General features: G+C 40.5%; 3 protein-coding genes and 1 pseudogene across 3 annotated transcripts; all 4 read left to right on the forward strand.

Annotated features, from left to right (window-relative positions):
- The first annotated feature begins 1,240 nt into the window (after positions 1-1,240).
- Positions 1,241-6,513, forward strand: LOC135347831 (protein NLRC3-like). The gene is made up of 2 exons (XM_064545917.1): positions 1,241-1,693; positions 3,850-6,513. The coding sequence occupies exons 1-2, from the start codon at positions 1,381-1,383 to the stop codon at positions 6,414-6,416; spliced, it is 2,880 nt and encodes a 959-aa protein (XP_064401987.1). The 5' UTR covers positions 1,241-1,380; the 3' UTR covers positions 6,417-6,513.
- A 5,547-nt stretch (positions 6,514-12,060) lies between these two features.
- On the forward strand, positions 12,061-12,743 carry LOC135347975 (uncharacterized; annotated as a pseudogene).
- Positions 12,744-12,903: 160 nt separating this feature from the next.
- LOC135347825 (protein NLRC3-like) lies at positions 12,904-17,448 on the forward strand. The gene is made up of 3 exons (XM_064545912.1): positions 12,904-13,093; positions 13,427-13,747; positions 14,662-17,448. The coding sequence occupies exons 1-3, from the start codon at positions 13,000-13,002 to the stop codon at positions 17,220-17,222; spliced, it is 2,976 nt and encodes a 991-aa protein (XP_064401982.1). The 5' UTR covers positions 12,904-12,999; the 3' UTR covers positions 17,223-17,448.
- A 1,232-nt stretch (positions 17,449-18,680) lies between these two features.
- Positions 18,681-23,074, forward strand: LOC135347830 (protein NLRC3-like). Its single transcript, XM_064545916.1, has 2 exons — positions 18,681-19,181; positions 20,412-23,074. Exons 1-2 carry the CDS (start codon positions 18,869-18,871, stop codon positions 22,979-22,981), a joined length of 2,883 nt encoding a protein of 960 aa, XP_064401986.1. The 5' UTR covers positions 18,681-18,868; the 3' UTR covers positions 22,982-23,074.
- The last annotated feature ends 37 nt before the right edge of the window (positions 23,075-23,111 follow it).

Raw genomic sequence — 23,111 nt, forward strand, 5'->3', positions numbered from 1 at the left:
CATGATAACAAAACATGGGATGCATGACAGCATGCACTGAATAAATACATGCAGAGACTGAATGGTGCATGCATGGGGTGGATTGCTGAGGAGAACACAACATAATTATGCATACATTGCCTATAATTATAACTATTCCGGAAGACGATTTTTGGCAAATTTACATATTGGTTGGTATGTAACCAATATGTAATGATGTTCTATGAACTGCGACGATGCCTTAATCTACCTCATGCAGAATGGAATCTATGCACTAACAAAGTTACACTGTATAATTATAGGCTGAGTGGTAGTGTCCGTCTATATTGGTAGTGTCGACTGAGTGAAATTAATGGCATCCAAATAAATCTCAAGCTCCAGCTGAAACATGCACTTGCCAGTGGGGAGTTGATCATTCTGATGCACAGTACGGGATCTGTTAGAAAGCCTTCACTCTCTGCAACAATCTGCATGAGTTTAGCATGTATATAGTTCGATGAATGCATGATGTGCATGACTGATATAAGAGACAAGTTCGACCATCGAACCACACCAACCACACCATCGAACCACCGAGGAAATCAAGTGCATGGAGTCTATATAATACACAAAGAGCACAGTTACTTAGTGTAGTGGAGCCATATCTAGTCACACTGATCGGCAGGTGTGTCTTTTATTGAGGTCATCGTACAGCAGATCACCATCTATAATAATAGCTATAGGTTCGGAGTTGGTCCAGCATTGGGAATGGCTACAAAAGGAAAATATATGAACAAATAATTGAGTGCATATAGCTAGTAAGGCCACACTAAATTGATCTTATGTTTCACGGACTTTTAATCTCCAAACACAGACCAGGGTGGCAGGCGAAAAAAATTAATGAGTATCATTATAAAACCACAAACACAGAGTCACAACACACCACAAAAAGTCACTTTAGCAAAACATTAGAACATTTTGCTAGATCACGTGGCTATTCTGACCTCTGACCTGACCACTAATTGGTTTATTTTTTGGGGCATTCTGCAAAAATATGACCCGGAAAATCCGTGAAACATAAGATTAATTTGGTGTGGCCTAAGAGAAGCATTAATAAAGCAATCCTATTATACTAGCGCCGCCGCTGCGGCATGCACAAATTCAATCCTATATTCCGGAGATCATCAGATTCATCGGCTCTGAATAATGTTTCTATAGAATGAACATCTGTTACATCTTCAATCTACTAACCGGCTTCAGATAAACTTAATTAGTCCATGTGTGGGTGTGTCAGAGGAAATTGCAATGCTAAGGTCTGGTCAAAAGAACACAACTTCTACTTGTTGTTTAGATCTACAAGGCTTGAATCATTTGTCTCATTTCAGTGCACAATTTAGTCAGCTAACCAGATAGCTACATCAAATGGCTGCGCAACATTTCAAAACCTCAGCAGCCAAGGCTTTTCGTGAGCACTATGACAAACTGGTGAAATCCATCCAAGAAGCAGACCTGCCTGTGTTGGGAGCTCAGTTCTTTTGTCGGCAGATAATTTCCACAGAAACAATGGAAATGGTTGGAAATGTGTCCACCTCGAGAGCTCTCAGGGTGTCCAAGTTGATGCTAGCTGTGATGACTCACCTGGACGTACATCCGGACAAGTTTGAGAGTGCCTTGGACGTCTTTAAAGAGGAGCTGGTGTATGCTGAAGTTGCTAGTATGATTTTATTGTCTTTTGGTAAGTGACATTTGTGCACTAGATCAGTTCGATGACTGTGCAGTGTTTTTGTAGATGTATTACATCTTAGCTTATACAATCGTGCGGGGGGTTATTTGCTGAACTGCTATTCATAGTGTTGTTGTTCAGACACAACTTGGTGGGGCGTTTCCTGACCTTCGTGTGGCATGTGTGGTCAATATGAATTTAGATAGCTGGCATTATTCATGCATGCATGTGATTGCTGAGTGAACGAGTGGAGCAAACTACAGTGTTTGCTTCACCGGCTCAAAAACATATAGGTGCCAACTTCCCCAGACAACTTTCAGGGACAAACCACGGGGGTGTCAGGCTGCCAAAAGAGGCGAATTTTTGGACAATTTATGCACATGACTCTGATTTTCAGTGCAAGACAACAAACTTATATGGATAGCAGTTTCCTTTGACAAGGGACAAGGCTGCTAAATCGGGACAGTCCTGGGACTGTTGGCACCAGTATGCAAAAAGTATTAGGTGTTATAATTATATATAGAAGACATAATTAGTTTTGCTTCGTAGCTATTATTATGCCTTGAGGCGTAGCCGCACGAGGAATACGGTAAAGCTGACTGTGTGTGTATTCCAGCTGTAACTGCTCAACGGTTGCAATACGACGAAAACTAACAACTTCTATAGGCTTCTAGCCACATTCTCTTGGATTTTGATCCGTGACTAAAGCTTCTTCGAGTTATGGCTAGTTTGACTCACATTTTAAGGCTGTTGCAGTCTCTTCAGAATCTTTCGTAGCATCATTTGTTCGCACAAAGTTTCTATTCAACTTATGAGTTAGCCTTACACTAAAGCGCTAGTTATTAGCTACAGGAATCAAAAAAGAGCTGCTATAGCAGCCGTGAACTTGACCTCTTGCAGACACACCCCTTATTCCTGTGAATCTAATGCGCATGCGCGATCATCCCAAGACCATCCGGGCAGAATCAATTTTCATATTTCCTGAGGTTCTGGTAAGCCACAAAACCCTACAATGACACCATAAACAATAGATGCATGTACACAAGTCAGTTATAGATAGATCACTTTCTTTGTAAATTCCCTGTCAATGAATAAGGCCACTCCAAGTGATAATCTGATTTCTGGTCCACCACCTGCATCAGATCTTTATTTCTACTACGCATGTATGTGCACAATCGTTTAAGTGTCACAAAATAGGGTGATAAAGTGAAGAGGCCTTCACTGTGAGTCAAACTAGGCATAACACGTCTCTGAGAAAGAAACTTTTGTTCAAAATTCACAAATCAAAATCCAACCTATAATTATAGAAGCTGTTAGTTTTCGTAGCATCGCAGCCGTTGAGCAGTTACAGCTGGAATAGACAGACACACAGTCAGCTTTATCGTATCCCTAGTGCAGCTATAATTATGCTTCGAGGAATAAGATTTGCATGCAATGAGCGTTGTATACCAAAAACTATATTTGTTGCATTTGGGAAATAATTAGTGTGGAAAAATTCCTAATTGCTGTCTGACAAACCATGGCATTATTTATTTGGCAAGAGTGTTACAGAAGTCAGTTTTTCAATAAGAATGTGTGAGTGCATGCATGTGTGGTGCTGCCCATTGTGTGCATGTGTACGAAAGCTATTGAGTTACACGTGCATGTGTGAATACAATTGTGTGCTCATACTCTTCCTATACTTAAATCACCTAATCAAATACCGTATATGCTCAAGCAGAAGCCGCTCTTGTATAAAGGCCGCTCTCAAATAGTAGCCTCCTTTGCTAGCAAAATGAAACATTTAGTAGCCGCTATCAAATAATAGCCTCAGTGAACTTTGACTCTGCACGTGGCAGCCAAAAAATTATTAATACTATATCAGCTCAGCTAGCTACATGTATGTAGCTAAGTACATGCAGGTAGCAGCTTGTTAGTGCTTCACAAAGATATAACAGAGTTTAAGTTTATGTAAGTGAAAAAAACGTTGGATGACAAATTAAACGTTGTTGAATTAGCCACTCTTGAACAGTGGCCTCTCTCGAATTGTAGCCTCCTCTTCCAGCAAAATGAAACAATTAGTAGCCGCGGCTCCTGATCAAGCATATACGGTAATTATAGTGCATGTACATAGCTAAAACAATTATGTTCATCACACATTAATTTTTATTCTATGATTCTAACAACAGGTACCATTCCTACTGACTCTCAACACTCTCTAACTGTGCTGGCGGCCTCACCAAAAACAGCTATTGGAAAATATGCGGACTACCTGAAAAATGTGTACCTTCGATCAAAGCTCCCTCACAAAGGAAAATGGCCTCCTGCTCCCTGTAAGAAGATCATCAAGCTAGCTACTATTGAAATTGAAGAAGATCGCTCACATTTAGCATTGTGTAAGCTAAATAGATCCGAGTCGATTGATGAGTACATGAAAAATAATAGCATGGATCACATTTCAATGGAAGACCTTTTAGCTGAAAAAGACGGCTCACTACCAAAATTCGTAATCATTCAAGGGGTTCCAGGAATAGGCAAATCGACTTTTGCATGGAAGTTTTGTAGAAAGTGGGCCAAAGGGAAGATCTATCAGCAGTATGATCTGGTTGTTTTGTTGCGCATGCGTGATACAAGAGTGAGAGAAGCAACCAAACTTAGCAATCTCTTCTTCTCAGAAGATGCTGACTTTTCAAACAAAGTAGCAATGCAAGCAGTTTCTAGTGGTGGAAAAGGCATTCTCCTTCTAATGGAAGGAATAGACGAGCTTCCAGCTTCTTGTTTAGCTGATGGCATGCCTCTTTCTAACTTGCTTCAAGGTGAATCCCTTCCCTTAGTTACCATCATAGTAACCAGTAGACCCTGGGCTGTGCAGACACTAGAAGAAAAATTCGAGGATCAGATTTCTCGACAAGTGGAAATCTTGGGCTTCACAAGAGAAGACATCTTGAGGTACATTTCACATGCTTTCACTGAGGAAGAAAAGACAGAGTTCTTAGAGTACCTCTGCTCCCATCCTCAGCTGGAGTCCATCATGCACATCCCACTAAATGCTGCCTTTGTTGTTCAGATCTACAAGCAATTTCGTCGTTCTCAGCAAGCTATCCCTAGCACCTTGACCCAGCTCTACACAGCTCTTATTGAGGGTCTTTTGTTCCGCTATATTAAGTCCGTTCCTGGGTTTGATACTCTCAAGATTATCAGTGTTTCAAGCTTGCCGGAACCAGTACAAACACATTTCCATCAGCTTTGCCTACTAGCTTTCATGAGCTTCACCAAGCTAACAGTTCAAGTCACATTCACCGATTCAGAAGCAGCTTTGTACGAGTGTTTTGATTTCCTTGGTCTCATGCAGTCTTCAACTGAACTCTCCATAAGTAGTGGTACCATTGTATCCCACAGCTTCCTCCATTTCACAATCCAGGAGTTCCTAGCAGCTTACCATCTCTCTAAACAGCCGTCCCAAGTGCAAGAGCTGTTTTTGGAAGTTCATAGCAAAGATCCTCAATTTTCAATGCTAATCACATTTCTGGTTGGATTGAACAGCAGCGTTCTGCATTGTATTAAACTGCCAGAGTCAAAAATTCAAGATCTGTCCACATTTCACTTGCATTTGTTGTATGAAACACAATCCCCCAAGGATGTATGCAAGTTCTTAGGAAATACGATCGTGAAACATTATCCTGCCCTAACAAGTACATCACTTGACCTACATGCATTATCGTATTGTCTTTGCTCTAGCAACTGTCGTTGGTCTTTAGGAATCAATCTGGGAAACTTCTCATCACTCTTTCGCATCTCCGACGAGTCTTACAAGGGGCACATAATAGAACTGGAAATTATTGATTGTTCTGAGCGTAACCTTGAATTGTTCTTTTCTCTTCCCAAGCGTCTCTTTTCAGACTTGTACAGACTTGTAATTAGATCTTGTGAACCTGTTGAATCTGTAGTTGGAGACATCTTAAGTGACGGCCGGTTAATGAACTTGAAAGAATTTTCTTTTCATAATAAGTCTTTTCAAGTATCTTGTGATTTGAGCTTGATAATGGAAAGTCTGTTAGCTTCTCACCCTAATCTTGTTCACATAGGAATAATAAAGACTGTTATATCATCCTCTGGTATGGCTGGATTATGCAAATACATGAGTTCTCGCTCTGGTTCACCTGAGCTTACATTGTATCTTCCACTAAACAGTATTGAAACTGAATCCCTTAATTTGCTGATTAGTATTGTTGCATTTTCAAAGATTCTTACTCATTTGGATATTTCTGTCAACCATCTCTCAGTAGAAGTATTAGAAATGCTTTCTGTTGCTCTTTCTACTAATTCAGCTTTGAAAACATTAGGAATGGTCAATTGCTCAATCGATGGTGAAGGAGCTGAATTACTATCCACTGGACTGGAGGAGAATCGAACTCTCCTTGGATTGGATCTTCGCAATAATCGCATCAATATGAATGGAGCTGCTGCTCTGGCTTCAATGCTTACTGTGAACACTTCATTAAAAATACTTTACCTTTCACACAACAAACAAATTGGTCATGTGGGAGCTCTAAGACTAATCGATTCAATACAAGATGACAACAAGACTCTTGCAACACTTCGCCTCCCTGCAGAATGTGAGCCAATTGAATATGGATCGATCTTGATGAAAAAAGTACGAAAGAGTGGTCGTATAGAATTCATCAATAATACAAGTTTACTTCGGAACACAATTGCACACGAGTTTACATCATCAGACATATGGCCTTATAGATAAAGTGTTCATAATGTAGCAGAAACTCATAATTTTATTATCACTAAACACTATTTATATTGATTTCTGGTAGTTACCATTTTTGTATGAATTATTTATGGGATACACTATTTTGTTTTAGTAACAGATGGTGTTAATCATTTATTTGTATATATATATACTGCATGTGCGTGCGCAGTGTGCAGCAAGGATATAGAGTGATTGGTGTGTGTGTTTGTGCAGCAGGGATATAGAGTGATTGGTGTGTGTGTTTGTGCAGCAGGGATATAGAGTGATTGGTGTGTGTATGTGTGCAGCAGGGATATAGAGTGATTGGTGTGTGTGTGTGTGCAGCAGGGATATAGAGTGATTGGTGTGTGTATGTGTGCAGCAGGGATATAGAGTGATTGGTGTGTGTGTGTGTGCAGCAGGGATATAGAGTGATTGGTGTGTGTATGTGTGCAGCAGGGATATAGAGTGATTGGTGTGTGTGTGTGTGTGTGTGCAGCAGGGATATAGAGTGCATGATTGGTGTGTGTGTGTGCGCAGCAGGGATATAGAGTGCATGATTGGTGTGTGTGTGTGCGCAGCAGGGATATAGAGTGCATGATTGGTGTGTGTGTGTGCGCAGCAGGGATATAGAGTGCATGATTGGTGTGTGTGTGTGCGCAGCAGGGATATAGAGTGCATGATTGGTGTGTGTGTGTGCGCAGCAGGGATATAGAGTGCATGATTGGTGTGTGTGTGTGCGCAGCAGGGATATAGAGTGCATGATTGGTGTGTGTGTGTGCGCAGCAGGGATATAGAGTGCATGATTGGTGTGTGTGTGTGCGCAGCAGGGATATAGAGTGCATGGTTGGTGTGTGTGTGTGCGCAGCAGGGATATAGAGTGCATGGTTGGTGTGTGTGTGTGCGCAGCAGGGATATAGAGTGCATGGTTGGTGTGTGTGTGTGCGCAGCAGGGATATAGAGTGCATGATTGGTGTGTGTGTGTGTGCAGCAGGGATATATAGAGTGCATGATTGGTGTGTGTGTGTGTGCAGCAGGGATATAGAGTGCATGATTGGTGTGTGTGTTCAGCAGGGATATAGAGTGCATGATTGGTGTGTGTGTTCAGCAGGGATATAGAGTGCATGATTGGTGATTTTTGTATGAATTATTTATGGGATACACTTTTCTGTTTTAGTAACAATAGTTGTTAATGGTCTTAATCATTTATTTGTAGATATATATCTTTACCCTGCATGTGCGTGCGCAGTGCGCAGCAGGGATATAGAGTGCATGATTGGTGTGTGTATGTGTGCAGGTCACAAAAATAAGCTGTTTGAGCGAACTAGACACTTTTATGGATTGCTTTAACTGCTAACGACACGAGACAGTGGTTGAAAATAATAGATACTTAACAGTCAATAATCAGTCTTTTTTTTATCAATATCCCCCATTTTTCCTCGAAGGAAGAAAGGTTTGATAAACTGCAGAACCACTCCCTCAACATTCATACTGCTACGTCGTACATGTTAGAACACTTTAAAGCATGGAATTCATCAATAATACAAGTTTCGAATAATAATACATGCATGCCTGGTCCAATGAATAATACATACATGCCTGGTCCAATGAATGACTGCTTAATGGCTGCTTGGCCACGTCATCTGTCTGGCCATCAGTACCACACCTATGTATACCCTAATCTGGGATAGTGAATGTTTTAAGCTCTCAAGTTGCGTGGCAACCTGCCTGCACCTATATACAGCTTGGAGTTGTCGTTAGCATATTTTGTCAAATAACAAAGTTTTGGTAGATGTACAGCTTGAGCAGCTACGCAACTTGTAGACGATCTTTGCAGATGACAATCTTTTCTAATCGGTTTAATCATTGCTTTATAAATTCACGATCATTCCCCATAAGAGGTTTAGGGATCTAAATTTTTATGATTCCTAAATCGTACTGGTAAGTTGATGTAACAAATAAGCCTTATAAGGGTATATAGAGTGGGTGGTTGTGGAGTTAGAAAAGAGATGCATCGATCTGTGAAGTACACTTGACTGCTAATAATATTATAGTATACATGCATGTATGGGGACACTCTAGACGCAGTGCCCATTAGTCAAATATTCAATACTTTATGGGTGAAGGGGCACAAAAATCGGGAGACAAAACTCCTGGGCAAGGCAATACTTGCACCACCCATGCAGGGGGTGGGTCTAGGAGGAATCCCGTTCTCCCTTCTGCCCTGCCAGAAAATTTTAATTTATACATTGATGTTCTCAGAGGAATCTTAAACATGTACTGAGTTGTACATACATGCATATAAAGATGCATGTATGTATTGTATATGCTGAGCCCCCCTGGTTCTTACAGGCATGAAGTTTAGTAGCTCAGTTTTAAGATTGTGCTATACCTACATGTACCGTTGTTATCATGTGATGTCACAGTTTGGTGGGTGTGGAAGGTGATGGTGAACTCTGTCTCCTCACACAGCGACACCACACCAGCGTACAGTGACTGAGGGAGTGGGGAGACAAACAAGTATACTCATCACATGACCTTATATCAGAGTACGTACATTTAAAGGTTTGTATAATTATGATAGTTCATAATTATATAAACCAAGACAAAGATATAGACACTGCATGTATGTATACAATTCTGATCATGGCACAATTCCTAAAAGCTATCTGGCAGCCATCATCTACATGCAGCAGCAATACATACCAGCTGTTTTTTTCCTAAGAAAGCATTGTGGTACATGTATTGACTATATAGCATACCACAGGTGTGCATGTCTCATGCAGTTATTGGTTGAGTCCCACCTTCAATTCATTACTTCCTTGGTATAAAGGTGGCAATGCTGTTTTTGGTTGAGTCCCACCTTCAATTCATTACTTCCTTGGTATAAAGGTGGCAATGCTGAGAGTATATAAAGGCGTGAGTTTAGATGCATAATTATACATACATGCATCATCTGCAATCTTATAACAGCTCAGGAATGAATCTTAGTGGAAGCAGTTTTGTCGTTGGAGTGTTATTTGCAACTGCACTAGCCAGCACAGTAGCACTGCGATTATGCGACTCGAGGCTTGTATTCTACTGCCGTATTTATTCAAGCACTGTGACTGTAGATACTGGGATTGGAGTGAATGGGAGTAACTGCCGAACACCATTGGAACAGATGCATGTATCAGACACCTGTGAAAGTGGGCAAGCTTTTATTAAGACAAGGAGGAAACTGGCAATCGGTGAAGGTTGCGAGGAGCAAGATGAAAGCCAGACAATGAGTATGCTAGGGTACATCTACACATTCAATTTGATCATTGCAAGCAAAACTTAGTTGTGTTACGTTTTTTTGGGTCATAATCCTAAATTGACTTGACATGGGTTAGGGTTATAAGATACTTCTCGCCTCGAATCAAACAACATATACAGCATTATGCCCCTGTACCATTTAGCCACTTAGCGTGAGTGGGCATGGTCATCGATTCAGAAGACAGGCTTATAACAAGTGTGACAAACCAAAACATGTGGTCTTTGTATTAGACATATCTGGGAGCATTCTGATGCAGATCCCGCCAACACAGAGAATACATGCTGCATACTTTCTGATGTACTTTACATTCAGACTAATTGCTCGAGTGGACTTAATTATTGAGTAGGATTACCATAACAAGTACTGTATTGTCTGGTAAGAACAATTATCAATTGAAAATGGAATTATGCAAAACAATGTAAATTATAATACATGCTATCCTATATAACATCGTTACAATGTAAACTAGTTTCAGCTTCAATATCGCCTTTGTCTTGCCGCTTTTGTACTCTGTTAGCTGTAAAAATGGGTAAGGAATACATGTAATTGCAAGGGAAAAAAGGGATGATCACGTAATTGCAAGAGCGAGTAGCTGCATGATAATTAATGTACTTAAACGCCTAAAATCTATAGCTGGCAGCATGGATTCAATTCTGCTAGAGGGCGTTGTACAGGACCCAGATTTATTGCCTCCGACTACATTCCAATAACACACGTCACTACAGTGGAACCTCTGTTAACAACCACCTCCAAATAAAGGCCAGCTGCTATATAACGGCCAGACATCCAGGCCCTAAATAAACAGATTGTGTACAAAACAACCTCTCAACAAAGGCTACCTCTGTATAAGCCAAAACATTGTTCCCCAAATGTGTCCGTTATAGAGGGGTTCCACTATATTACCTTTCACAAATTGGTCATGTTGGAGCTCTAAGACTGATCAGTGCACTACAAGATGACAACAAGACTCTTGCAACACTTAGCCTCCCTGCAGAATATGAGCCAATTGAAATACAGTAGACTCTCGCTATTCCGGCTCCCTGAAGTACGGCCACCTCGATATACCGGCCATTTGGCTTGGCACGGAATGCTAGCTATATATTTACTGCACAAAACTCACCCTGAAGTACAGCCACTCGCTATTCCGTTTACTGGCCAGTGCTTGCTGTCCCAAACTAGACTGGCGGCGACAGCCGCCCGAGCACGTAGCGCGAGCGACTGGCAAACTGCCTATCAGTCACTTGTCTCAGCGGAAGTGTAATAGATCGTATGACACTACTAAACATGAATATCGTTATAGATAATGTGGTTAAATTTTGCTATGAGATTCAGCTACTATGGATCCCCTGAAGTGTAAGTGCGGTCACAATTACAGGGCTAATATGACGTTGAGCAATCTGATAGGCTGCAATGCTCGTTGCAGCTGAGACGAGTGACTAATAGACAGTTTGCCAGTCCCTCGCGCTACGCACGCGAGAGGCTGTCGCCGCCAGTCTAGTCCCAAACAGGGTTTTCACTGTAATTTTATACGTGTATTACGGCCGGATATGACGTTTTGGGTGTGGTTTAGCAAATAAAATTGAATTACACTTAAATGGAGAACACATTATCCTACATTATCCTCGAGACAAGAACCGCAAAAGTAGTCATTAGATTCGAGGTAAGGTCATTTTTAAGCCGCGGCTATTTCCTGAGCTGCAGCCACCTCGCTATTCTGGCCAAGCTGCATGGTCCCAAGGGTGACCGGATTAACGAGAGTCTACTGTAGATATACGAAAGAGTAATCGCATACACTAACCCTAACCCTAAAACTTGAAGTTCAGTACACGTATCACACACAATATAGCATCGGGAGTTACATCAGTATTATGGCCGTATGCAGTAGTTTTCAGTTAACAAAATAATTACCCGTAAAGAAACAACCAAATGGTCATGATCACAAATGTACAATAACTTGAGATTGTGAACAGCACTGCCTGAATAAACACAGTGACTGAATGGTGAGGTACATAACTATAATACTATGATGTAATTTTGCGGCTCTTCATTGCTCAGATACATCAGTAATAAAACGGAGTTAGTTGCAGGAGTTGGAATAAAGAGAGTCACGACGTATTGTACAAAATAAAGGCAGATGATCTACAGAGACGCCTACCAGAACCCCAACAACGCGGTATGGCCCTAGCACGTGAGAAAGGGGGCTCAAGCACACTTAATACAATACCTGTTGCAGAGCACGGATTTTTCTTTGATGCCAAAGCAGATTTTCATGACCACATCAACCTTCGCTATTGTTGGCCACTAGAAAATCTACCAACAACTTGCCCATGTGGTGAAAGTTATACGATAGACCATTCCCAGATCTGCAAATTATCCAGCTTCATACACATGCGCCATGACGACACAACAAACTTCCTAGCATCCTGCATGAAGGAAATACATAACGATGTTGAGACTGAGCCCAAGTTACAATCTTTGACAGGCGAGTCCCTCCGCTATCGAACAGCCAACACAGACCCTGATGCCAGAGCAGACATCAGAGTGAGAGGCTTTTGGACCCAAGGCAGAAATGCATTTTTTGACACAAGGGTATTCTACCCCCACGCGAGAAGCTATAGGTCCAAACCCCTCAAGTCGCTTTTTCAGAAAATGGAGAGAGAGAAAAAAAGAATACAGAGAAAGGATAAATGAAATTGAGCATGGCTTGTTCACACCTCTAGTTTTCTCGGCATGTGGAGGCATGGGCAAGGAGGCCTCAGTTGTTGTAGTGAAGAGACTGGCTGGAGACCTAGCCACGAAAAGAAACGAAAGCTACAGTCAGGTGGTAGGCTGGATGAGATGCAGTCTGGCCTTTTCATTGGCAAGATCAGCCATACGTTGTGTTCGTGGTTCTCGTTCCACCCGCAGAAGAGACATTCGCCAGTCTCCAATGGACCTGATCCAAGCGGAGACACGGTTCGAGTGCGAATAGACTATACATGTTTATATACCCAAAGTCTCACAAATCTTTAGAACTCTAAATACGTACATGTTTATTTTTTCTAACTGTCTTTCCACATTATAATTTTGATCTCTATGAAAAAAAAATGAAAAAAAATAAAAGAGCTACCATTATAGATTGCAGTTGCCATAATGAGCGCAGCAACAAAGCGGTTTATCACCTTTGAACTCTATAATGCGCATGTGCAATTAGCTACGCGTAGGTAGACAGGGCCAGTATCTTAGAACTTATATCACAAATCAAACTTCTGTGGTCTTATAATACAAGTAGTTTACCTCAGCAATAGCAAAAATCTGGCAATGGCTACTCAGGACAAGTTAGAGAGTGTCTCGGAAGTATTCAGAGAAGAGCTGGTACACACTAAATGTGCAACCATCAACACAACACCTGTTGGTAAGTATAGCAACAAAGTATGCATCAAAGTTGTAGCTCTGTATTTTGTGGTGGTTTTACACTGTTAAAATATCCAAATCGCTGTAGATCAATAAAAATTAATCATGGCATTGTTAGAGTTCATTCTATATTTGGCAAAGAGGATTATAAGTCACATGCTTGATTCAATTGTGTGTCGCTTTGTGTGCACATCAATAAGTGTGTGTGTGAGTTCAATCCTTACGCTCGAATACTTGTAAAATACCCTGGTCACACACCATAATAATAGTTCATTCATTCTTTCCTTGGCACGCAAGAGTGTGTCGGTAGTATTATATTGTTCTTGGTTTACAGCGACTGCAGCTCAGTTGAACCAAGAGTGCTCGAATGAAGCTCTTCGCCTCTTGTCTACCAAAATTGTTGGATACCACAAATACAAGCACAAGCTGGGTCTGAGTAGTGCTGACATAGACGAAATTGATAATGATCCAAGAAGCTTTTACAGTACCCATAGCAAATTTCACGCTGCTCTACTGAAGTGGAAGAGTAAAAGTATTGATTTAGATAATCCATCATATTCAACAGCTACTTACGGTCGATTAGTAGAAATTGCTAAAGAGGACAAGGACGGAGAGGCAATTAGGGAAATTCACAAGGCTTGTGTCAAGCATACAAGTAAGTTACAATAGTTCACAGCAGATATCTTTCCGTCCTAATCTTAGTAATGTAGCATGTACATGCATGTACTAACTACATGCCGCACTCATAACTCAATTCCTGGCAAAAAGGTGGAAATACATACCCAAATTGCTCAACTACAAACCATGACATTGTTAATTATGCATGATTTCTTTATTTGGCAAGAGTGTTTGAGGATTTAGTTTCAAAAGGAATGTGTGAGGGAGTGCATGTGCAGCAGCATTACATGTATGTAACTATAGCTACATTCATAATTCAATTCTTGTATGCACGTATTGTAATCAGATACAATTTATACATGTAACCTTATATAGCTTATACAATGTACTTAGGGATTCTTTTACTAAATGAACCAAAACTCTTATATTCATAATGCTGTTGTTCACTGTAAGAATGTGTCGGGCGTTTCCTGACCTGAGGTACACACAGTGACATAATTATAGTATAGGTTCTAGGTAATTGTTCAACTGAGGCTATAAGCTATGTCAATTCAACTGAGACTACGTCAGTTCTAGGGTAGTACGGCAGTTTGCAGTTTGCTTTTGCAGTTCGAGACAATTCTTCGTTTTTGTAAAAGCTAAATTACTAGAAACAACTTTTCGCCATTGTGTTCGAATCTTGAATAATACACACTATATACATTGGCCTCAATTCTTGATAATCAGGTCCCCATGCTCGTGGGCATGTAACTGTGTGATTAACAAACAATGGCAGTAATTAAGTATTGCCAATAAATTGACTATTGAATGATAAAGGTCAACTATTTTATTAAAAATTGTCGCCAGTATCGCCGGTATATATGGATGCAACCAATTTGTGGGTGTATGCATGCATGGAAAGTACATACGTTTAATTACCTAGTGTTTTACATTGAAACTTTGATCTAACAGATAAGATTTCTGCTTACTCTTCAACCGTGATGGCAGCTGTACCCACATCAGCTATCGGAAAATACGCAGACTACCTGAAAAATGTGTACCTTCGATCAAAGCTCCCTCACAAAGGAAAATGGCCTCCTGCTCCCTGTAAGAAGATCATCAAGCTAGCTACCATTGAAATTGAAGATGATCGCTCACATTTAGCATTGTGTAAGCTAAATAGGTCCGAGTCGATTGATGAGTACATGAAAAATAATAGGATGAATTCCATTTCAATGGAAGACCTTTTAACTGAAAAAGATGGCTCACTGCCGAAAGTCGTAATCATTCAAGGAGTCCCAGGAATAGGCAAGTCGACTTTTTCATGGAAGTTTTGTAGAAAGTGGGCCAAAGGGAAGATCTATCAGCAATATGATCTGGTTGTTTTGTTGCGCATGCGTGATACAAGAGTGAGAGAAGCAACCAAACTTAGCAATCTCTTCTTCTCAGAAGATGCCGACTTTTCGAATGAAGTAGCGAAAGCAGCCGTTTCTAATAGTGGAAAAGGCATTCTCCTTCTATTAGAAGGAATAGACGAGCTTCCTGCTTCTTGTTTAGCTGATGGCATGCCTCTTTCTAACTTGCTTCAAGGTGAATCCCTTCCCCTAGTTACCATCATAGTAACCAGTAGACCCTGGGCTGTGCAGACACTAGAAGAAAAATTCGAGGATCAGATATCTCGACAGGTAGAAATCTTGGGCTTCACAAGAGAAGACATCTTGAGGTACATTTCACATGCTTTCACTGAGGAGGAAAAGACAGAGTTCTTAGAGTACCTCCGCTCCCACCCTCAGCTGGAGTCCATCATGCACATCCCACTGAATGCTGCCTTTGTTGTTCAGATCTACAAGCAATTTCGTCGTTCTCAACAAGCTATCCCTAGCACCTTGACCCAGCTCTACACAGCTCTTGTTGAGGGTCTCTTGCTCCGCTATATCAAGTCAGTTCCTGAGTTTGATAATCTAAAGATTATCAGTGTTTCAAGCTTACCAGAACCAGTACAAACACATTTCGATCAGCTTTGTCTACTAGCTTTCATGAGCTTCACCAAGTATACTGTTCAAGTCACATTCATCGATTCAGAAGCTGCTTTGTACGAGTGTTTTGATTTCCTTGGTCTCATGCAGTCCTCAACTGAACTCACCATAAACACTGGTACCACTGTATCCCACAGTTTCCTCCATTTCACAATCCAGGAGTTCCTAGCAGCTTACCATCTCTCTAAACAGCCGTCGCAAGTGCAGGAGCTGTTTTTGGAAGTTCACAGCAAAGATCCTCAATTTTCAATGCTTATCACATTTCTGGTTGGACTGAACAGCAGCGTTCTGCATTGTATTAAACTGCCAGAGTCAAAACTTCAAGATCTGTCCACATTTCACTTACACTTGTTGTATGAAACACAATCCCCCAAGGATGTATGCAAGTTCTCAGAAAATATGACTTTTGTGAAATATTCTCCTGCCCTAACAAGTACATCACTTGACCTACATGCACTATCGTATTGTCTTTGCTCCAGTAAATGCCGTTGGTATTTAAGAATCAGTCTGCGAAACTTCACATCATTCTGTCGCATCCCCGATGAGTTTTACAAGGGGCAAATAAGAAAACTAGAAATTTTTGATGTTTCTCGAAATAACCTTGAATTGTTTTTTTCTCTTCCCAAGCGTATATTTTCAGACATGTACAGCCTTGTAATTAGCTCTTGTGAACCTATTGAATCTGTAGTTGGAGACATCTTAAGTGACGGCCAGTTAATGAACTTAAAACAGTTTTCTTTTCGGAATAAGAATTTTCAAGTATCTTGTGATTTGAGCTTGATAATGGAAAGCCTGTTTGCATCTCACCCTAATCTTATTCACATAGGAATACGAAGTACTGTCATATCATTCTCTGGTATGGCTGGATTATGCAAATACATGAGTTCTCACTCTGCTTCACCTGAGCTTACATTGTGTCTTCCACAAAACAGCATTGAAACTGAATCCCTTAATTTGCTGATTAGTACTGTTGCATTTTCAAAGATTCTTACTCATTTGGATATTTCTTTCAACCATCTATCAGTAGAAGAATTAGAAATGCTATCTGTTGCTCTTTCTGCAAATTTATCTTTGAAAACGTTAGGAATGGTCAAATGTTCAATCGGTGGTGAAGGAGCTGAATTATTATCCACTGGACTGGAGGAGAATCGAACTCTCCTCGGATTAGATCTTCGCCATAATCCCATCAATGTGAATGGAGCTGCTGCTCTGGCTTCAATGCTTACTGTGAACACTTCATTAGAAATACTTTATCTTTCAAACAACGAACAAATTGGTCATGTTGGAGCTCTAAGACTGATCAGTGCACTACAAGATGACAACAAGACTCTTGCAACACTTAGCCTCCCTGCTGAGTGTGAGCCTATTGAATATGGATCGATCTTGATGGATAAAATACGAAAGAGTGGTCGCATAGAATTCATCAATAATACAAGTTCAGTTTTAAACACAATAGCACACGAGTTTACATCATTTGACATATGGCCTTATAATTAGTCTTCAGTAAACTAATGTAGTGCCTGAACACTTTCTCATCGTATGTAGTTATGATCTTTGTAATTATAATAGTGTTGTTACAATGTACAGTATTATAGACAACTACCGTCTCATAATAACTTGTAAACTACGTCACGTACTATCACAATGATGTGAGTTTCACTTTCGACTTTGCTTTGCTGTAGTTATCACGCTCTGTTGGCGTGTGTATATATTATGGAGTGATTACTATATATAGTGAAGTCAGTTAGGTTTTGTAGATACTTGATGGTTGTTTTCCAGCTCCACAAGCAGAACTGAGGTGCATTATTTTGCGCTCTATACTGGTTTAAAAACTGCCGACTGCTGAGGAGAACACAATATAATTATGCATACATTGCCTAAATATATATAACTATTCCATTGTGTGGAAGACGATTTTTGGCAAATTTACATGTTGGTAAGTAAGTATTATTTGCCGATGTTATATGAACTGCAACGATGCCTTAATCTATCTCAAAATGATATTTCAGAATGGAAGTCGCTAGTGCATTTCAGAGTGGAATATTTACGTGGAACTAAATCAATGGTCCCTATCGGCTGTCTTCCGTATAGGCATATTCAAAGTCAAAACCAGCTCCACAGGCCGTGCATTTGAACCCGGGCACTATACTGGCTTAAAATTGTTGTCTGTAGAGATAATTATTACCAAGTTTGGGAGGAATATTACAATAATTATCAGCAAAATAGCCACTTTACTTGGCAAACATTATCTATGACTAACAATTAAAATTACACTGTAGCTATAATTATAGGCTGAGTGGTAGTGTCCGGTCTATATTAGTTAGTAGTGTCGACTGAGTGAAACTGATTAATGGCATCCAAATGAATCTCAAGCTCCAACTGAAACACTTGCCAGTGGGGAGTTGATCATTCTGATGCACAGTACGGGATCTGTTAGAAAGCCTTCACTCTCTGCAACAATCTGAGTTTAGCATATAGTTCGATGAACCTGTTCAACTATATGTATGCATGTGCATAACTGATATAAGTGACAAGTTCGATCATCGAACCACACCAACCACACCATCGAACCACCGAGGAAATCAAGTGCATGGAGTTTATATAATACACAGAGAGCACAGTTAGTGTAGTGGAGCCATATCTAGTCACACTGATCGGCAGGTGTGTGTTTTATTGCGGTCACCGTACAGCAGATCACCATCTATAATAATAGCTATATAGGTTCGGAGTTGGTCTAGCATTGGGAACAACTGCAGAGGGAAAATATCCGAACAAATAATTGAGTGCATATAGCTAGTAATGTCATGAATAGAGAAGCATTAAGTATACAGCAATCCATATATAGCTATTATTCTAGCGGCATGCACAAATTCCTATATTCCGGAGATCATCAGATTCATCGGCTCCGAATAATGTTTCTAACATCTGTTACATCTACAATCTACGAACGGTCTTCAGTTTGACAAACACTCTTCATGAATTAGCAAAATTTAATTAGTCATTGCGTGGGTGTGTTACAGGAAATTGCAATGCTGCATGTAGTCAAAAATAACACAACTTCTACTTGTTGTTTAGATCTACAATTGTCTCATTTCAGTGCACAACTTAGTCAGCTAACCAATTTGACTAGATAGCTACATCAAATGGCTTCTAAAGACTTCAATACCTCAGCTGCTAAGGCTTTCCGTGAGCACTATGACAAACTAGTGAAATCCATCCAAGAAGCAGACCTGCCTGTGTTGGGAGCTCAGTTCTTTAGTCGACAGATAATCTCCACGGAAACAATGGAAATGGTTGGAAATGTGTCCACCTCGAGAGCTGTCAGGGTGTCCAAGTTGATGCTAGCTGTGATGACTCACCTGGACGTACATCCAGACAAGTTTGAGAGTGCCTTGGATGTCTTCAGAGAGGAGCTAGTTTATGCTGAATTCGCCAGTCTCATTGCATCGTCTGTTGGTAAGTGAATAGACATTTTAATAGTGAAAGATTTTGTGCACAAGAGATTAGTTGATTTTTTAGGATGCATTAAATCTTAGCTTAAAGTTGCGCGAGATGTTTTTATTTGTTAGCGAGGTGTTTAATCCCAACTTTTGTGTGGCATCGCCGCATGATATGTAGGAAATGTGAATCCTGTACATGCATGTTCTGTGATTGCTGAGTAAATAGTTGAATAGTAAATTTTGCATTGAGTACAGTTAAGGTGTGCAACAATGTTTTGGTCACAAGAAAGGTGGAAATACCCTAATTGCTGTAGGTCAACCACAAACCATAACATTGTTATGATTCATTCTATATTTGGTAATAGTGTGAGGAGTTGGTTTCAAAGTGTAAGTGCATTTGTGCATGGCAGTGGCTAGCAAGGGGTAGCACCAGCCCATTGAGTGTTCCTGAAAGCCTCGATATGCTATTGAGTTACATGTGCATGTGTGAATACAACTGTGTGCTCATACTATAGCCTCACCTCATACTTTAGTCAATATAATAACTATAGAGCACTAAAGTGCAAACCCTCGGCCGGCTGGTGACATGATTAAGAAACCAGAATAGTGATAATTATAAATATAATGCAGTGCATGTAGTGATGTATGACTGAGCTGTCTAGCATACACAGCAACTCGATCAGGAGCAATAAAACAGAAGCTGAGTTTTAGTGGTATATAATCATAGATGTATGCACTGTGGGTCGAGTCTCAGAGAAGTATGGCTCCTGGAGTATATAGGACCTATAGCAGTCTGCTACAGAGCTAGAGACAGCAAGCCAGACACAATTCTAGCTTTCTATTTTAGCAACTCTTTTCCATTGTTCCTGGTACGGGATCACTTCAGCTGTAAATACCTAGGGTGCCTCGAATAAAGGCCGTGTGTAGTTAGCTAGCTGCCAACGTGTATTATACTGAAAGTTCAAGATTTTTATCTTTTGCTCGCTTTTATTCGGCAACGAAGCTTTAACATCAAAATCTGCCAAATTTAAAACTATACTACCTTGTTGTGTTGAGGCTATCCATGGCATAAACACAGTGCTATCGCATCCAGGTGAGTAGACTCAGAATACACAGACAGACAGACAGACAGACAGACAGACAGACTGACTGACTACTATAACCCGTGGTGCCGCGTTAATTATAGTGTGCATAGCTTATAAAAAATAATGTTCAGCACACTTTCATACTATGATTCTAACAACAGGTAACATTCTTACTGATTCTCAACACTCCCCAACTGTGCTGACGGCCTCACCAAAAACAGCTATTGGTAAATACGCTGACTACCTGAAAAGAGTGTACCTTCGATCAAAGCTCCCCGTCAAAGGAAAATGGCCTCCTGCTCCCTGTAAGAAGATCATAAAGCTAGCTACTATTGAAATTGAAAATAATCGCTCACATTTAGCATTGTGTAAGCTAAATAGGTCTGAGTCGATTGATGAGTACATGCAAAACAATAGCATGGGTCCTATTTCAATGGAAGAGCTTTTAACCGAAAAAGACGGCTCGCAGTCAAAAACTGTAATCGTTCAAGGGGTCCCAGGAATAGGCAAGTCGACTTTTGCATGGAAGTTTTGTAGAAAGTGGGCTAAAGGGAAGATCTATCAGCAGTATGACCTGGTTGTTTTGTTGCGCATGCGTGATACAAGAGTGAGAGAAGCAACCAAACTCAGCAATCTCTTCTTCTCAGAAAATGCCGACTTTTCGAATGAAGTAGCAATGCTAGCAGTTTCTAATGGTGGAAAACGCATTCTCCTTTTGATGGAAGGAATAGACGAACTTCCTGCTTCTTGTTTAGCTGATGGCATGCCTCTTTCTAACTTGCTTCAAGGTGATTCCCTTCCCCTAGTTACCATCATAGTAACCAGTAGACCCTGGGCTGTGCAGACACTAGAAGAAAAATGTGGAGATCAGATTTCTCGACAGGTGGAAATCTTGGGCTTCACAAGAGAAGACATCTTGAGGTACATTTCATATGCTTTCACTGAGGAGGGAAAAACAGAGTTCTTAGAGTACCTCCGCTCCCACCCTCAGCTGGAGTCCATCATGCACATCCCACTGAATGCTGCCTTTGTTGTTCAGATCTACAAGCAATTTCATCGTTCTCAGCAAGCTATCCCTAGCACCTTGACCCAGCTCTACACAGCTCTTGTTGAGGGTCTCTTGCTCCGCTATATCAAGTCCGTTCCTGAGTTTGATAATCTCAAGGTTATCAGTGTTTCAAGCTTACCAGAACCAGTACAAACACATTTCCATCAACTTTGCCTACTAGCTTTCATGAGCTTCACAAAGTTGACTGTTCAAGTCACATTCACCGATTCAGAAGCAGCTTTGTACGAGTGTTTTGATTTCCTTGGTCTCATGCAGTCCTCAACTGAACTTACCATAAACACTAGTACCACTGTATCACACAGCTTCCTCCATTTCACAATCCAGGAGTTCCTAGCAGCTTACCATCTCTCAAAACAGCCGTCCCAAGTGCAGGAGTTGTTTTTGGAAGTTCACAGCAAAGATCCTCAATTTTCAATGCTCATCACATTTCTAGTTGGATTGAACAGCAGCGTTCTGCATTGTATTAAACTGCCTGAGTCAGAAACTCAAGATCTGTCCACATTTCACTTGCACTTGTTGTATGAAACACAATCCCCCAAGGATGTATGCAAGTTTTTAGGAAATAAGACCTTTGTGAATTATTATCCTAGCTTAACAAGTACATCACTTGACCTACATGCATTATCGTATTGTCTTTCCTCCAGCAACTGTCATTGGTCTTTAAGAATCAGTCTGCGAAACTTTTCATCACTCTTTTGCAATCCAATTGAATCTTACAAGGGACATATAAGAAGACTGGCACTTCTCGATGCCTCTGAGCGTAACCTTGAATTGTTCTTTTTTCTTCCAAAACGTCTTTTCACAGACTTGTATAGACTTGAAATTAGAGGTTGTGAACCTGTTGAATCTGTAGTTGGAGACATCTTAAGTGACGGCCGGTTAATGAACTTGAAACAATTTTCTTTTCAGAATAAGACTCTTCAATTATCTTGTGATTTGAGCTTGATAATGGAAAGTCTGTTTGCGTCTCATCCTAATCTTGTTCACATAGGAATAGGACATACTGTTATATCATCCTCTGGTATGGCTGGATTATGCAAATACATGAATTCTCGCTCTGGTTCATCTAAGCTTACATTGTATCTTCTACAAAACAGCATTGAAACTGAATTCCTTAATTTGCTGATTAGTACTGTTGCATTTTCAAAGATTCTTACTCATTTGGATATTTCTTTTAACCGTCTCTCAGTAGAAGAATTAGAAATGCTATCTGTTGCTCTTTCTGCCAATTCATCTTTGATAACGTTAGGTATGGATAATTGTTCAATCAATAGTGAAGGAGCTGAATTACTATCCACTGGACTGGAGGAGAATCAAACTCTCCTCGGATTGGATCTTCGCCGAAATCCCATCAATGTGAATGGAGCTGCTGCCCTGGCTTCAATGCTTACTGTGAACACTTCATTACAAATACTTTACCTTTCACACAACGAGCAAATTGGTCATATGGGAGCTCTAAGACTGATCAGTGCACTACAAGATGACAACAAGACTCTTGCAACACTTCGCCTCCCTGCAGAATGTGAACCAATTGAATACGGATCGATCTTGATGGACGATATACGAAAAAGTGGTCGCATAGAATTCGTCGAGAAAACCAGCTCAGCATCGAACACAATAGCACACAAGTTTACACCATTAGAGATATGGCCTTATAAGTAGTTTCATGCTGTATGTAATAGTGAACACTCGCACACACCATTCACATTGATTTTGTATTACAGTTTAATGATATTTACCACTTAGTCATTTATGGTGGCACGTATCATAACATTAACAGCATGCAAGGTTC

This window comes from Halichondria panicea, chromosome 14 (assembly GCF_963675165.1).
Source record: "Halichondria panicea chromosome 14, odHalPani1.1, whole genome shotgun sequence".
NCBI classification, from domain to species: Eukaryota; Metazoa; Porifera; class Demospongiae; order Suberitida; family Halichondriidae; genus Halichondria; species Halichondria panicea.